At 49.8% G+C, this 15,740-nt stretch overlaps 1 protein-coding gene across 2 annotated transcripts in view; it reads right to left on the bottom strand.

Moving 5' to 3' along the window:
• Positions 1–941: 941 nt before the first annotated feature.
• Positions 942–15,740, bottom strand: part of PLEKHG2 (pleckstrin homology and RhoGEF domain containing G2) — a 75,138-nt gene continuing 60,339 nt past the window's right edge. For both annotated transcript variants that reach the window (XM_081921892.1, XM_081921893.1), the window contains exons 16-18: positions 10,311–10,574; positions 7,369–8,800; positions 942–3,309 (exon numbers count right to left, since the gene is read on the bottom strand). In XM_081921892.1, the coding sequence (XP_081778018.1) occupies positions 1,268–3,309; positions 7,369–8,800; positions 10,311–10,574 (3,738 nt within the window). In that variant the 3' untranslated portion in view covers positions 942–1,267. The remainder of the gene's footprint in view (positions 3,310–7,368; positions 8,801–10,310; positions 10,575–15,740) is intronic.

Raw genomic sequence — 15,740 nt, 5'->3', positions numbered from 1 at the left:
TTTAATCTGTTAAAAAAGGGGTATTGGTGGGAGCAGGAGAGGGAGACAGATAATGATGAATCCATTAGCTTAACATTGGCCCTTAGAAAACTGGTGGAAAGCCTTATTAAAGAGAGCATTGTTAAGGATATAGAAGGAAGGAAGGAAAGATCAGCATGCCTTCTGCAAAGGAAACTCCTTTCACCAACTTTTTGGGAGTTCTTTGGCATGGCCAACAAGTCTGTGGGGATGGAATGGACTGTTGTGGTAGGAACACACCGTATATTTGAGCTTCCCCAAAGCCCTGGGTAAACAAAAGTTCAGGGTCATGATCCCGACTAAATGTTAGGAAGACCATTCTGACGGTGAGAGCTATTCTCCTTCGTCGGAGGTTTTCAAACAGGGGTTGGGTGGCCATCTGTCAGGAATTCCTCCATTATTGCAAAGAAAGAAAGGAAAATCACGTTTTATCAGGAGTCGAACTGCAAACGAAACTGGCGATGCTATATACTGCCAGTTTACGGAAGTCCACGGCGCAGCCACATTCAGAACGCTGTTCCGCTCGCCTCAGAAAATAAAAATAAATAAACCAGAGCTGGCAAATGGTCAGAAGGGGCCAACCGAGATATCAATTATGAAATTATGCAAGGTTGCAGAGGGACAGAGGAAGATTGTTGTCTCACGACAACAGAATGGTAGATTACAGTTCCCAGGGAGAATCGTGGCCCCGGGAGGGAAATACGAGGGTCTCCTGTCAACGCTGGGCACCCGTCGCAGACTAGGGCTCCCAGAATTCTGTGCGGGACGGGGAAGCCATGACAGTTTAAAGGGAGCAGCACAGGGCTTTAAATGTACAAGGCAAATGCAGCTGTACAGTGGTTTAACAAATAATACGTCTTTACTGGGAGCTCTGGATCTCTTCCGAAACAAAAACCCACCAGAACCTGTCCTAAATCTGGGGGGGAGAAACATGAGAAAATGACCCACCTCAAACAAACACATGCACCTGAAACAGTGACCCCAATTGTTTCGGCACCCAAGTCACTTTTCCTGCTGCTACCAATGAACTGAACCCAGGCGAATTATTCATTCCCAACAGAGTGAGGTTCAAAGAAGGGAAAGAGGAGAAATCACCTTTCCCTGTGGCATTTTCAGCTGCTTTGCCAATCTTTTGGACTGCACACCCACAATTCGTCTCCCTTAAACTCTCCCACCACCTGCCCCTTCTCACCCCCTCCCTGGCGCAGTGGTAGGGCTTGGTCCTAGCCCCCAGCAGGACCTGGAAAGTTCACGTTTTGGGCCCCCCCTCTAAGGCACTGCCGTTGACCTTCCTGACGCTCGGCTGGTCCGGGGTGGGCAGCAGCGGGTGGGTCAGGCTGACCTGGGCGTTGCTGAAGGAGGCGATCCTACCGCTGCCACCAATCTGGATATTCACCGTCGTCGAGTAACTGGCCCTCTGCTGGCTCTTCTCGGACAGCTGCGCCAGGTCCGTGCTTAGGGGGGAGTCCGATTCAGGGCAGCCCTCCCCTTCGAGCGGCCTCCTCTGGGAGCTCGGCCGGCACTCCCTGCCCACGTACTTTAGACACAGACCGGGCACATTGGGCCACTTGATGCTGCCAATTTCGTGGGATCCGGGGGAGCCTCTGGGCGGCGGAGTGGGCAAGTGGTGGGGAGCCCCCTTGGCACACCTTAGCGGCGCCTGGTCCCCGTTTACGGCCGGGCTCTCGGCCAGCCCGCCACTGGGGAGGCTGTTTCCCCGCGGCCTCAAAGGAGGCCCCGTGGCACAGTCCGGCACCAACGGCACCGGGGAGGCGATGTGAGTGGGCGGCTGCCCGGGAGGGTGGGCACACAAGGGGGCAAAGCCGCAGGCCCGGGGCCCACTTGGAGGCGGGGAGCAGACTCTGGGCTTCACGGGGCAGGGCGACTGCACCCTGGAGTTGGGCTCAGAGGCGGAAGAGAAGGGGATGCCGTTCTCGAAGGCCTGGGCTGCTGCGGACAAGGCTCGGCGGCGGGGAGGAGAGAGGGGCCCGAAACAGCGGGCCGGAGGGGCATCTCTCGGAAACAAGGCCTCTGGCTTCCCCAGGTTGGCGTGGGCCTTGGGTGCCCCCTTGGGGAGCAGAGCCAAAGGGTTTGCCAGGGGTCTCGGGAGCGTCGGTCCAGAGGCGGGAGGCAGGAACGGCACCTGCATCTCTTCGTGAGGAGGCCCACCGTTTTTCCGTGCCAGGCTCTGGCTGATGCAGGAAGCGGCGATGTACCTGGAAATGGCTGCCGCACTAGAGGAGAGGCACCTGCGCACTGGAGATGCGGGGAGAAGCTTAGGGAGCGGCGCCGGCGCACGCTGCTGTTGCGCGGAGACCGGAAGCTCTGTTGCCGCCTGGAAATCGGGCCGGGTCGGGGATTCTTGGACGGGGCAATTCTCCTCGCTGGGGGGCATCGGTGGGGCCTCTGTGGGGCCGGAGGAAGCCAGCGGGAGGAGAGCTGTGGCCTTTGGGGTAGAATCCAGGGCCACAGTTCCGTGGACGCTGGGCAGTGTTTTGAAGGATTCGTTGCTCGATGCTGCCAGCTCCGTACGGACTTTATCGTTCTCCTGGAAAGGTGCTGAACCTTTTCCTGTTAAACTGCCGGCTGCCGACAGCTGCAGAACAGAGCTTGTATGGGAGGGGGGTCCTTCCTGGTTCTGGGGGGAGATCTGCCCTGCTGGGGGGGCAGCTGGAGAACTGGGCAGACTGGGCTTTGGTTCCTCTACAGAGCCTGGGAAGACAGAAGAGTTTCCGGTTTCCAAGTCAGTGCATCTCTGGGAGTCGTGGGAACGGCTGGGCACCCCTTTTCCTACGTCACCCGCCGGCTGCACCCCAGGATCAGAAGATGACCGCTTTGCCTCTTCCATCTCCCCAGCCAGCTCTGACGCAGACGTGGTTTCCTCTGCGTTCGTGGCTCGAAGCGTGGTTCCCTCGGTTACGAATCTGGGGTGCAGAGGAGGCTCCCCCAATTTGCATGCCTCTTTGGCAAGGGGATCCACAGGAGGTCCGGGCGACGGGGAGTGTCTGGGGCTTCCTGGCCCCCCTCTGCTTTGCTTGGCTTCTGGGAGCGCCTCCCTACCGGCGGGTGCCGAGGCGTCAGACCCGACACACAAAGGTTGCGGTGCGGGGCACAGAAGTCCCTGCCGTAGTGGACCCAGGAGTTCTGGGGAAAGGAGTGGGCAGGGCTTCTCAGCACCCAGCTCCAGGGCCGTCCCCCGGGTGGCGGCAGCGAGCAACGTGTTCTCCTGGACTCGGACCACGTGCTGCAGGGGCTCGTGGATGAGGACGTGGCCGTAGATTCGGGGCTCGCCTGCAGAAGGGGAGAGAGGGAGAGGCAGAAGGCAGCGTGAAAAGCCCGACTCCTCATTCAGGGGGCGAGGAAATCAACCAGGGTCAAAAGCTTGCTTTGCCTTAATCCAGGGGTCAGCAGAGGGCCGGTCCATTGTCCCTTAGACCTTGTGGGGGGCCGGACTATATTTTGAAGGAAAAAAAAGAACGAATTCCTGTGCCCCACAAATAACCCAGAGATGCATTTTAAATAAAAGCACACATTCTACTCAGAAAAACACACTGATTCCCAGACCATCCGCAGGCCGGATTTAGAAGGTGATTGGGCCGGATCTGGCCCCCGGGCCTTAGTTTGCCTATCCATGGCTTAATCCATAGATCAATCAACCCAAGCGAGGGTTGATTAATCTTTTTTTGGGGGGGGGTAGGTTTCTGTTTGGAGATGGTGAGGGCTAAGGTCACCCTGGCCTGTTTGCTGAGGCAACTGTGGTCATCTTTTGGAAATGGGTCTTTCCTCCTAAAACATGCATACCCTCCAACATTTCTCTGATGGAGAACATATATAAAAGCATAATTAAACATTAAATGTTTTTTTTTTAATCCCTATACAGGGCTGCCTTTAGCTGTCTTCTAAAGGCTGTACAATTATTTATCTCCTTGGCTTGGGGGCTGTATAACTCCATACCCTCCAACATTTCTCCAGTGAAAATAGGGACGTCTTAAGGAAAAGCGTGAGATTCTGGGATCAAATCAGAAACCAGGATGGCTTCTGTAAATCCGGGACTGTCCCTGGAAAATACCTGGAGGGTCTGCACACGGCCGCCTTTTTAAAAAGCGATTTTAGGTCCCGCATCCCTTCAAATTTTAGAGGCGTCCGAAACCCCTGCTTAGTTGCTGCTGCTCTGCGATGATGCTATTTCCTAAGGCAACAGCCATCACACCCTCTGGAAGCTTCGCTGAGCTTCCCTTTGCCCTGAGATGCAACAGGAAAAGCTTGTGATTTAAGGAAAAAAATCCGTCCCCCGTCCCCCCCTGGTTGTAGACTGCAAAATCTTGGAAGACGGGACACAAAAGTCCAAGGGAGAGAAGAGACTCCAGCTGGCCTTGTTTTGCAGACGTTTCTTGCCCAGTGGGAGCGGAGAGGTCAGAAAAGGGGGGGGAGCCAAGCTCCCCACTGGCCAGCAATTCCCCCCCCCCCAGCCTCCCGATTCCACAACACAACTCAGAATGGCCTCCTGCGAACAAAAAAGGTCGGAGAGGGAGGCTTTAGGGCGGTATTATAGCAGGGGGAAAACCAAGGGCACCGTTTGCTTTTCAGATGGAAACCACAACACACAACACACACAGATAGAGATCCCAAACTTCCCCTTGGATCCCAATTTCTGGGTCAGCTGTTTTTGGCACAGCTTGCCGTCTGATCCTGGGGCATGTTGACCCAGTGTGTGGCAGCCCACGAAAAGACAAATTCCATGCTAGGAATCGTCAGGAAAGGGACTGAAACATGCGGACATTAAGGCCAGCCAGCTGGATCCTGCCAAGAGCCCATCAACTCCCGCCTGCTGTTCTCGCAGCAGCCAACCAGGTGCATGCAGGCAGGATTCGAACCCAAGAGCGGCCCTCTTGCCTCCTGCGGTTTTCGGCAACTGGTAATAATAATAATAATAATAATAATAATAATAATAATAATAATAATTTATTATTTATACCCTGCCCATCTGGCTGGGCCTCCCCAGCCACTCTGGACGGCTTCCATAGAAACCAAAAATACAGTAAAATATCACACGTTAAAAACTTCCCTGAACAGGGCTGCCTTCAGATGTCTTCTGAATGTCAGGTAGTTGTTTATCGCTTTGACATCTGCTGGAAGGGCGTTCCACAGGGTGGGCGCCACTACCGAGAAGGCCCTCTGCCTGGTTCCCTGTAGCTTTGCTTCTCGTAATGAGGGAACCGCCAGAAGGCCCTCGGCGCTGGACTTCAGCGTCCGGGCAGAATGATGGGGGGGGGAGACGCTCCTTGAGGGATACTGGGCCTTTGAGGCCGTTTAGGGCTTTAAAGGTCAACACCAGCACTTTGAATTGTGCTCGGAAACATACTGGGAGCCAATGTAGGTCTTTCAAGACCGGTGTTATATGGTCTCGGCGGCCGCTCCCAGTCACCAGTCTAGCTGCCGCCTTCTGGATTAGTTGTAGTTTCCGAGTCACCTTCAAAGGTAGCCCCACATAGAGCGCATGGCAGTAGTCCAAGCGGGAGATAACCAGAGCATGCACCACTCTGGCCAGACAATCCACAGGCAGGGAGGGTCTCAGTCTACGTACCAGATGGAGCTGGTAAACAGCTGCCCTGGACACAGATTTGACCTGTGCCTCCATGGACAGCTGTGAGTCTAAAATGACTCCCAAGCTGCGCACCTGGTCCTTCAGGGACACAGTCGCCCCATTCAGGACCATCCTGGTGAATAGCCATCAACAGCCCTCTCTTACGTGAACTTCACGAATACCCTTTTAAACTGGTGGCCACCGCTGCCCCATGTGGCAGAGAGTTCCGCCGTTTCAACTCCGTCCTGAATTTTCCAACGGGTGCACATTTGCCTTGATGGGTCCACAATTTGCATTTTTTAAAAAATTGTGGACCCATCAAGGCAGATTTGCACAAAATGCAGACGCTAATCCAGAATTTATATGCCACAGAAGCCCTTCCAACTGATTTCCCATCCAGACTCTTCAGTTCATCTGCATGGGGTTCCAAATCGCCCGAAATCTGGGAGACAGCGTGGCCTAGTGGTTAGAGCGTCAGACTTGGACCTTGGAGAGCAAGGTGGAAATCGCCACGCAGCCATGGAGCCCGCTCGGTGTGACCTTGGGGACAGTCACTGCCTCACAGGGTTGCTGTGGGGGTTAAATGAGGGGTTAATGCGCTAGATTAATGGGACAAAAAGGACTGACAAAATCCGAGACCAGGAGGAAGGGACGCTGGATGAAGATTGGACTGTTTTACATTCTTTTTTTCCTTTTGTCATTAGGACTGTTTTATAATAATTGATGAATGTTAGAAAAATGTTGAAATGGAACTACTTGGTTCTAGTAAAAATGTTTTAAAGAATTAGGTTAATGATATGGTTATGAGAAGTTGATAAAAATAAGATTTAAGTTTTAAGTTCTAAGGCTTGCTATAAGACAAGATGAAAATCGATTAAGATAATGTAAGAAAATGTAAGGACAAAATATTGTGAACTATGGAAAGGATTTGCTGTGATAATTATTAACCAGGATACAAGAAAGGGGAGGAGGAGGAGGTCAAAGAAAGAGGGTAATGAAAGTTAAAAAAATTGAGAATGATGGATGTATTTTTTCTTCCTATTTTTCTTTTTTTTTCTTCGCCATGCATTTTTGTATGTTTTTTTCCTTTATTTCTTTTTATATGCTTTGTCTTTTCTTTTTTCTTTTTTCTGTATTTTGTAAATTTATGTTTTTGTGAAATTTCAATAAATATTATAAAAAATAAATAAATGAGGGGGAGAAGCACGTACGTTACTTTGATCCCCTGGGGAGAAAAAGGTGGGATTTAAATGCGATAAATAAATATCACTTCCTCTTCAGTGACCTCCAGTTTTCCAAGAGATTGCAATCAGAATCAGATGCGTGTTTGGTTACCCCACCCATCACACACACACACACACACACACACACACACACACCAAAGTTCATAAAAGCCATCTCACATTAACTGCAGATAAATATGACCCAGATGACCCCCCAAAATCCCCCCAAACTCACCATGGACCCAGAAACACTGCTGCCTCACCTCTAGCAAGGTCCCTTTCCCATGCCCCCCTCCCTACACCTTGCGGATGAAAACAAGGCAGGCAGGTGGACAGCAGGGTCTTATTGGTGCTGGCCCCTCGCTTCACTCAAAACCCCACATAGAGCAGCCCGTGGACTTGTTCCAACACCCCGCACCCTGCAGACACACAGATATAACCCTGGTCTTGAGGAATGCTGGGAGAAAATGGCCCCCTTTCCCCAGAATACTCTGAAGGGGGCAGGCTAGTTTCGGAAGCGCATGGCACGCAGGGTTTACTCACAGTGGGGGATGGCGGCTCCTTGCTTCCCCTCCTGCACTCCGGCCAGGCTCCTGCCGAGGGTCCTCCGGTGGTGGGGGGCCCGGGGCCTCTCCAGCCCCCTGCCCTGGGCTTTCAGGCGGCTGATTTTCTCGCTGTACATTTTGGCCAAGGCTTGAACCTTGCTGATGATGCGCTCAGAGTTCTCCAGAAGACACGGGTCCCCGTTGCTTTCGTAGAGCTCCAGGGCGGGCAGGTACCCCCGAGATCCATCGCCCGCAAAAGCCGCCTGCCTCTCCTTCACCCCCGGACCGTGGGCTTCCTCCTCCGGGTCTCTGCTCGGTCCCGAGTGCGGTTCCTCCAAGTCCGAATCCTCCACAATGCACAAGGGTTCGGCGTAAACCGGTGTCTCCAGGGCGGAGGGCAACCCTCTACCTGCTTCCTTGCTGCCTTTCTTCAAAATGTCCAGAGCGCTCCGCTCCTTCTCCTGCCAAGCCCTCCGGATCTCTGCACAGGATTTGAACTCGGGTCCTCTAGGCTCCTCCTCCTCCTCCAAGCCACACCCACTTCCAGAAACGTTATGGGTTCTCCCAGATGGACTCCGCCCCTTCTCAGAATCCTCACAGCAGGCTCGAGGCGATTGGGCCTCGCCGGCGGCGGAATCTTCAGAGCCGCCTGGCGATTGGCCGCCGTCGGAGCGGCTCCTCCCCCTCTTGGAACGTCCGGGGCTTGCGGGCAGGTGGCTCCGCCCCTCGCCGGAATCCCATTGGCAGAAGGGCGGCTGGGCGTTACACGATTGGCTCCTGCTCCTGGCGGGACTCCCGTGGCCGCCGGCGCCCGTTTGTGGGCGGAGCTTCCCCAGCTTGCCTCCGCCCACTTCCGTGTCCCGGGCATCGTTCTTCCGCAGGATGCTGTTGAAGCGAAGGACAGACTCACGCACCACGCCGGCGGGCACCGGAGGGGCGCCCTCCGCCTTGCTCAAACCCGGCACCTTGTTCACAGCCTCCGTCCCTTCGTAGTAGCTCTTGATTTTCTCAATCAGCAGCCAGTCGTCCTTCGTCAAGGTGGAGTCACGCTTGGCTCCACCCTCTGCCTGCAATGAGATTTGGGCGCATGGCGCCGGCTGATTCGATTGGCCGGGATCCTCAGGGGGCGGGCTTCTCGCACCCACCGCTGCCTGCCCCACGGAGGCAGCACCGCCCCCCTCTCCTGGCTTCCTGCAGGCGTCCTCCAAGTTCTCCAGAACGTGGAGAGGAGACGGACCGGCGGACTCCTCCCGCTGCTCCTCTTCCTCGGAGGAGTCGCAGGTGAAGGGATGACGAGGCATCGGAGGTGGCTGTTCCTGTACCGGGTCTCTCTGGGAGGCCTCTTCCTCTTCCGATCTGCGCTCTTCCACCGCCTCCTCTTCTGCCTTCTCCTCCAGCTCCTCCAACGTTTCACTTTTCAGAAGCGGATCCTGCAAGAGAACAACAAGGTGGATGGTGATTACGGCCTGGGGAACTCCCTGCCACTCCAAACACCCGAGGCAAACGAGGGTGAGACCATGATCCCCACCAGCTGTTATCATCCCAAACACATCCTTGAGACTGGAGGCAAGTCTCCCTTCAGTAGAAGTACGGACTTAGCAAAGCACTCTTAACTTCTGGCTCTGCCTAAACTCAAATCCCCCTGGTTTACTATCCCTAGTACAGTGGTGCCCCAAAAGACGAACGCCTCGCAAGACGGAAAACCCGCTAGACGAAAGGGTTTTCCTTTTTGGAGGTGCTTTGCAAAATGAATTTCCCTATGGGCTTGCTTCGCAAGACGAAAATGTCTTGCGAGTTCCTGCGGGGTTTTTTCCCTCCCCCCTTTTTTCTAAGCAGCTAAGCCGCTTATCAGCTGATCCACTAAGCTGATAAGCCGCTAAAAGCCTCTAAAAGCCGCTAAAAGCCGCTAAACCGCTAATAGCGCTAATCCGCTAAGCTGTCAATGGGCTTGCTTCGCAAGACGAAAAAAACCGCTATACGAAGAGCCTCACGGAATGGATTAATTTCGTCTTGCCAGGCACCACTGTACTTCAAGACTCCCATAAAAGTGCTTGACTGAAAACTGTCTATCAAACACTTCACTCTTGTGGCCGATCCCCACAACACCTACTCACTATGGGCCCCACTAAAGCAAACAGTCTAATTGGTCAATGTCTAAAAGATATCGAGCGTCAGATCAACCTGGCCACTATAAGGAAATTCTGCCCTTGGTATGTTCATTTTCCACCTCTCTGTTTTGATTCTCTGGCCCCGTTTCTGCACAAACTTCTTATCCCAAAATACAGATGTTTACACTTGCAAGACTGGGTGTCTGTTCTTCCCGGACACTGAGTTCCAGCGCCGAGGGCCTTCTGGCGGCTCCCAGTCAAATATTAAAAACACAACACAGCATTAAACATTTAAAACTTCCCTAAGTAAGCATAACGGTATGTAATGAATGAAGCTTTGAAGGGTTAAAGAGAGAGAAAAAATGTAAAAATTATAAAGATAGAGGTAATCTAGATTAGACACAGCAGTTTAGAAAGAGTAAAAATTTTGAGGTCTTAGAACAAAAGAACTAAGTCAATATGTGTATATGTATTGGTAATGATTAGACTAGAACGATGATATGGTTTTATTTGTAGATGTGTGGTTTTTGTCTTTTTGTATTCTTTTTTCTCGTGTTTCTTGTTTCTTGTTTGTACTGTTTTATTTTGGATTCAGTATTTGTAATTTTTGTTGTAATTTTGCATTGAATATATATATATATATTTTAAAAAACTTCCCTAAATAGAGCTGCCTCCAGATGCCTTAATAATCAATAATTATGCATCTCTCCCCCCCCCCCAGCTTTGCACAGAATCTCCAACTCCTATTGGAACCACAGAGCTGTAGAGTCAGAAGGTACCCCAAGGTCATCTAGCTCAACCCGCTTTCCCCCCTGAACCCCATGCCACTCACCTCCGCCCTCTCTTCCCCCAAAATTGGCCCGTCTTTTCCCGACTCGCCATCCAAGCCTCGTTGGCTGAGCAGTTCCAGGATTTCCTCCGTGATGGACAAATTTGCAGGGACCGGCTCTCCGGCCAGAGAGAACTCCGCCTCCCCTTCGTCCTGGTCCGACTCCTCAGCGTCCATCTCTGTCCCGACGGACGTCACCGGGCAGGGGGGGCCGGGCGGCCTGAGGGGCTCGGAGGCCGGAAAGAGCTCTCCGTCGCTGTCAGCGTGCTGCAAAACAGGAATGCGGCATTACGGCTGAGCTACGCTGAGAGCAGCGGCGTCAATGAAATGCAAGGCAGCCAAAAAAATGACAGACAATATGGACTGGATTGACATTTGGAGAGTGAGAAACCCCTTGGGAAGGGAAGGAACATTTTTCTCTGAAGCCCAACTGACCTGGACAAGAATCGACCAGATATGGATAACTAGAGGTCTGGCACCTAAGATCAGAAAGGTGGAAATCTGCCCAAAGACATGCTCCGACCATAACGCACTGAGAATGGACATGACATTGATTCCAACCGGTTCCTTCAGATGGAAGATGAATGATGGCCTGTTTAGAGATCAGGAGATTACTAAGAAGGCCCAAAAAGCCCTAAAGGATTATTTTGAGATCAATATGAACACCACAGTGGAAAAAAGAACTATCTGGGACGCAAGTAAGGCCGTGATGAGGGGGTTCCTGATACAACAGAACACAATAAAGAAAAGGAAACAAAACGAAAGGAAAGATAAAATTTTGGAAAAAATCAAGGAGTTGGAGAAGAAGTTAAGACTTAATCCGAAGTCCCAGCCGATTCTGAGAGAAATCAAACTTTACCAAGCACAATATTGTAAACTGATAAATCAGGAAATAGAATGGAAAATCAAACTAATGAAACAAAAAACTTTTGAGTCGGCTAATAAATGTGGAAAACTGCTAGCTTGGCAGTTGAAGAGGAGACAAAAGTTAAACACAGTGACAAACTTAGAGATTGAAGGAAGATGTATCCAGAACCCCGGAGAGATTAGAAAGTGTTTCCAGAGATATTTCAAAAAATTATACACTCAAGGGCCACAAGATGAAGCAGCGATTAAACAATTTTTAAAGACAAATGGACTGGCAAAGTTGTCAGAAGAAAATAGATCAATTCTGAATGGCAAAATAACACGACAAGAGATTGAGCAGGCCATCCAAAATATGAAACAGGGCAAATCACCAGGACCAGATGGGCTGACCTCCAAGTACTATAAGACATTGAAAGACTATTTGATACAACCACTGATGGAGGTCAGCAATGAAATTTTAGAGGGGAAGAGGGCGCCAGAATCGTGGAAAGAAGCTTTCATCACATTGATACCAAAATCGGAAACTGAAAAGACACAGCTTAAGAACTACCGTCCCATCTCCCTTTTAAATGTGGATTACAAAATATTTGCAGACGTTTTGGCAAGTAGATTCAAGAGGGTTTTAAACAAAGTAATCCATAAAGACCAGGCAGGCTTTCTCCCAGGTAGACATATGTCTGCCAATACAAGGAACATTATAGATATATTGGAGCTTTTACAAACAGACATAAATACTAAAGCTGTTTTAATTTTTATAGACGCGGAGAAGGCCTTTGATAACATATCCTGGAAGTTTATGAAAGGGAATTTAAAAGAAATGGGAGTGGGCCGGGGGTTTGAGAATGGGATTGATGCAATATATTCAGAACAAAAGGTTAAACTGATAGTTAACAATGTGGTTACAGAAGAGTTTAAAATTGAAAAAGGAACACGACAAGGCTGTCCGATTTCCCCGTTATTATTTATCTCGGTCCTGGAGGTGCTCTTGAACACGATTAGAGGGGACAGGTTGGTGGAAGGGATACAGGTCGGAGCGAAACAATACAAACTTAAAGCGTTTGCAGATGACTTAGTTCTGACATTACAGGAGCCAGAATCTAGTACGAAAAGAGTACTACAACTAATCCAAGATTTTGGTCGGGTGGCGGGATTTAAACTAAATAAGCAAAAAACCAAGGTGTTGGGAAAAAACTTGACAGATATTGAGTCGGAACGGTTTCAGAGAGAGACAGAGTTAACTGTGGTTAAGAAAGTTAAATACCTAGGGGTAAACATAACAGCAAAGAATTTGAGTCTGTTTAAAGATAATTATGAAAAATGTTGGTCTGAAATTAAGAGAGACTTGGATAGCTGGTCAAAATTGAAACTTTCATTGTTAGGTCGAATAGCTGCCATTAAGATGAATGTATTGCCAAAAATGTTATTTTTGTTTCAGACATTGCAGATTGTAGATAAAACGGAGTGCTTCCGGAAGTGGCAGAAAGATATCTCCAAATTTGTCTGGCAGGGCAAAAAGCCCAGAATTAAGTTTAAGATATTAACGGACGCAAAAGAAAGAGGGGGCTTTGCCCTGCCAGACTTAAAGTTGTACTATGAAGCCGCAGCTTTCTGCTGGCTAAAAGACTGGCTACTTCTGGAGGACACGGATGTGCTGGATTTGGAAGGTTTTAACAATGCATTTGGATGGCATGCATATTTATGGTACGACAAGGTTAAGATCAACAAGGTCTTTAAGAACCATATTGTCAGAAAAGCAATATTTAATGTCTGGACAAGATACAAAGACTTATTAGAAAACAAAACACCGAGGTGGCTGTCACCTTTGGAGGCTAAGGCCCGAAAAAGACCTAATATGGAGGCCAATTGGCCAAAATATTGGGAAATACTAGAAAGGGATGGAGACAATTGGAAACTGCAGAGTTTAGAGAAAATGAAAGATAAAGTGCGAGACTGGTTACACTATGCTCAGATTAAGGAAGTGTTTAAGATTGATAAAAAGTTAGGATTCCAGGTGGAGAAATCGAAACTGGAGACAGAACTGCTAGAACCTAAGACCAAGGTACTTTCAAAAATGTATAACTTGCTGCTGAAATGGAACACACAAGACGAATTGGTTAAATCGGCTATGATAAAGTGGGCCCAGGATATTGGGCACAACATTATGTTTGAGGACTGGGAAAGGTTATGGACCACCGGGCTGAACTTCACAGCATGTAATGCTCTGAAGGAAAATGTAATGAAAATGATATATAGATGGTACATGACCCCAGTGAAATTGGCTAAAATATACCATTCGTCTGATAACAAATGTTGGAAATGTAAGGAAAATGAAGGAACATTCTTTCACCTCTGGTGGACCTGCCCTAAAGTGAAGGCCTTTTGGGAAATGATATACAATGAGTTAAAAAAGGTATTTAAGTATACCTTCACCAAGAAACCAGAGGCCTTCCTTCTGGGCATGGTCGGCCAGAACGTGTTAAAGAAGGACAGAACATTTTTTATGTACGCTACAACGGCGGCAAGGATACTTATTGCTAAGAGCTGGAAAACCCAAGATCTACCAACACTGGAAGAATGGCAGATGCAGCTGATGGACTATATGCAACTGGCTGAGATGACTGGCAGAATCCGCGACCTGGGAGAGGAGAGGGTTGAAGAAGACTGGAAGAAATTTAAGATTTATTTACAAAAGTACTGTAATTTGGTTGAATCCTAACAAGGAAGCCAGAGCAGAAATAACTGTCTACCATTAAATTATAATTTTTTATTTGAGTTTAACCTAAATATTGCACTTAAGAGCATAAACAAGATGATAATTTGCTTGGAAAAATTCGTTTTTAATGATGAAAGTGGAAGCGGGAGACGTGAGGGAGTCCGCAATAGAATGAAAGGATGTTATGAAACCTATTCTGTTTGTTAAATATGTATCTGTAAAAAATCTTAATAAAAATTTTTATAAAAAAAAAAAACAAAAAAAAAGAGAGGTGTCTGCCCCAAGGAGGCTACACACTTTGGCAGAGGGGCAGCGGGAGGAAAGCAGGGGAAAGCAGAGGGGAACATGCAGTTGGTCCGTGGTGAGCATTTAGGGAACATGTAAGGGACGCCATGAAGGGACGCAGGTGGCGCTGTGGGTTAAAGCCTCAGCGCCTAGGACTTGCCGATCGAAAGGTCGGCGGTTCGAATCCCTGCTGCGGGGTGCACTCCCGCTGCTCGGTCCCAGCGCCTGCCAACCTAGCAGTTCGGAAGCACCTCCGGGTGCAAGTAGATAAATAGGGACCGCTTACCAGCGGGAAGGTAAACGGCGTTTCCGTGTGCAGCTCTGGCTCGCCAGAGCAGCGATGTCACACTGGCCATGTGACCCGGAAGTGTCTCCGGACAGCGCTGGCCCCTGGCCTCTTAAGTGAGATGGGCGCACAACCCCAGAGTCTGTCAAGACTGGCCCTTATGGGCAGGGGTACCTTTACCTTTACCTTTAAGGGACGCCATGGCGCTGTGGGTTAAACCACAGAGCCTCTTGGGCTTGCCGATCAGAAGGTCGGAGGTTCGAATCCCCGCAACGGGGTGAGCTCCCGTTGCTCGGTCCCTGCTCCTGCCAACCTAGCAGTTCGAAAGCACATCAAAGTGCAAGTAGATAAATAGGTACCACTCCGACGGGAAGGGAAACGGCATTTCCGTGCGCTGCTCTGGTTCGCCAGAAGTGGCTTAGTCCTGCTGGCCACATGACCCGGAAGCTGTACGCCGGCTTCCTCGGCAAGTAAAGCGAGATGAGCGCCACAACCCTAGAGTCGGCCACAACTGGACCTAAGGGTCAGGGGTCCCTTTACCTTTACGGCCTAAGGAATGAGATCATCACCCCACACTTACTTACCACCCCAGGCCGCCCATCTGAAGCCACATTATTCTTTCTTTTATCAGAACAAAATGATCAGACAACAGCAAAGGTTGCTAGGTTGATCGAGGGTGCTATGAGATCAAGGGCCACTATCTGAACGATAATCTTGGCCATTTGATTGCCCTTTTTAACCACTGATGTCTTTTTATTTGTAAAAACAAAAAAAATTACTTCCAGTAGCACCTTAAAGACCAACTAAGTTAGTTCTTGGTATGAGCTTTCGTGTGCATGCACACTTCTTCAGATTTGTATATATATTGATTTGTGTATATATTTTATTTGAATATATTGTTTGTTCTATGTTGCTATGGCCGTTGGCTAATGCAAATAAAAGGTAAAGATAAAGGGATCCCTGACCATTAGGTCCAATGACTCCCAGGCTGCGACGAGACTCCTCACGGGTTCCTTGCCACGGGATCACATTCACCCAGTGCTATATCAGCTGCACTGGCTCCCGGTGGAGTACAGGATCAGGTTCAAGGTGCTGGTTTGAACCTTTAAAGCACTATACGGCCTAGGACCCTCGTACCTACGGGACCACCTCTCCTGGTATGCCCCACGGAGGACCTTACAGTCTTCAAACAAAAACATCTTGGAGGTCCCGGGCCTCAAGCAGGTTAGATTGGTCTCAAGTAGGGCCAGGGCCTTTTCAGCACTGGCCCCAACTTGGTGGA

This window comes from Podarcis melisellensis (assembly GCF_964234715.1).
Source record: "Podarcis melisellensis genome assembly, chromosome: 8".
Lineage (NCBI taxonomy): Eukaryota > Metazoa > Chordata > Lepidosauria > Squamata > Lacertidae > Podarcis > Podarcis melisellensis.
Note: the sequence above shows the minus strand (reverse complement) of the source record. Positions and strands in the feature narration are given on the sequence as shown.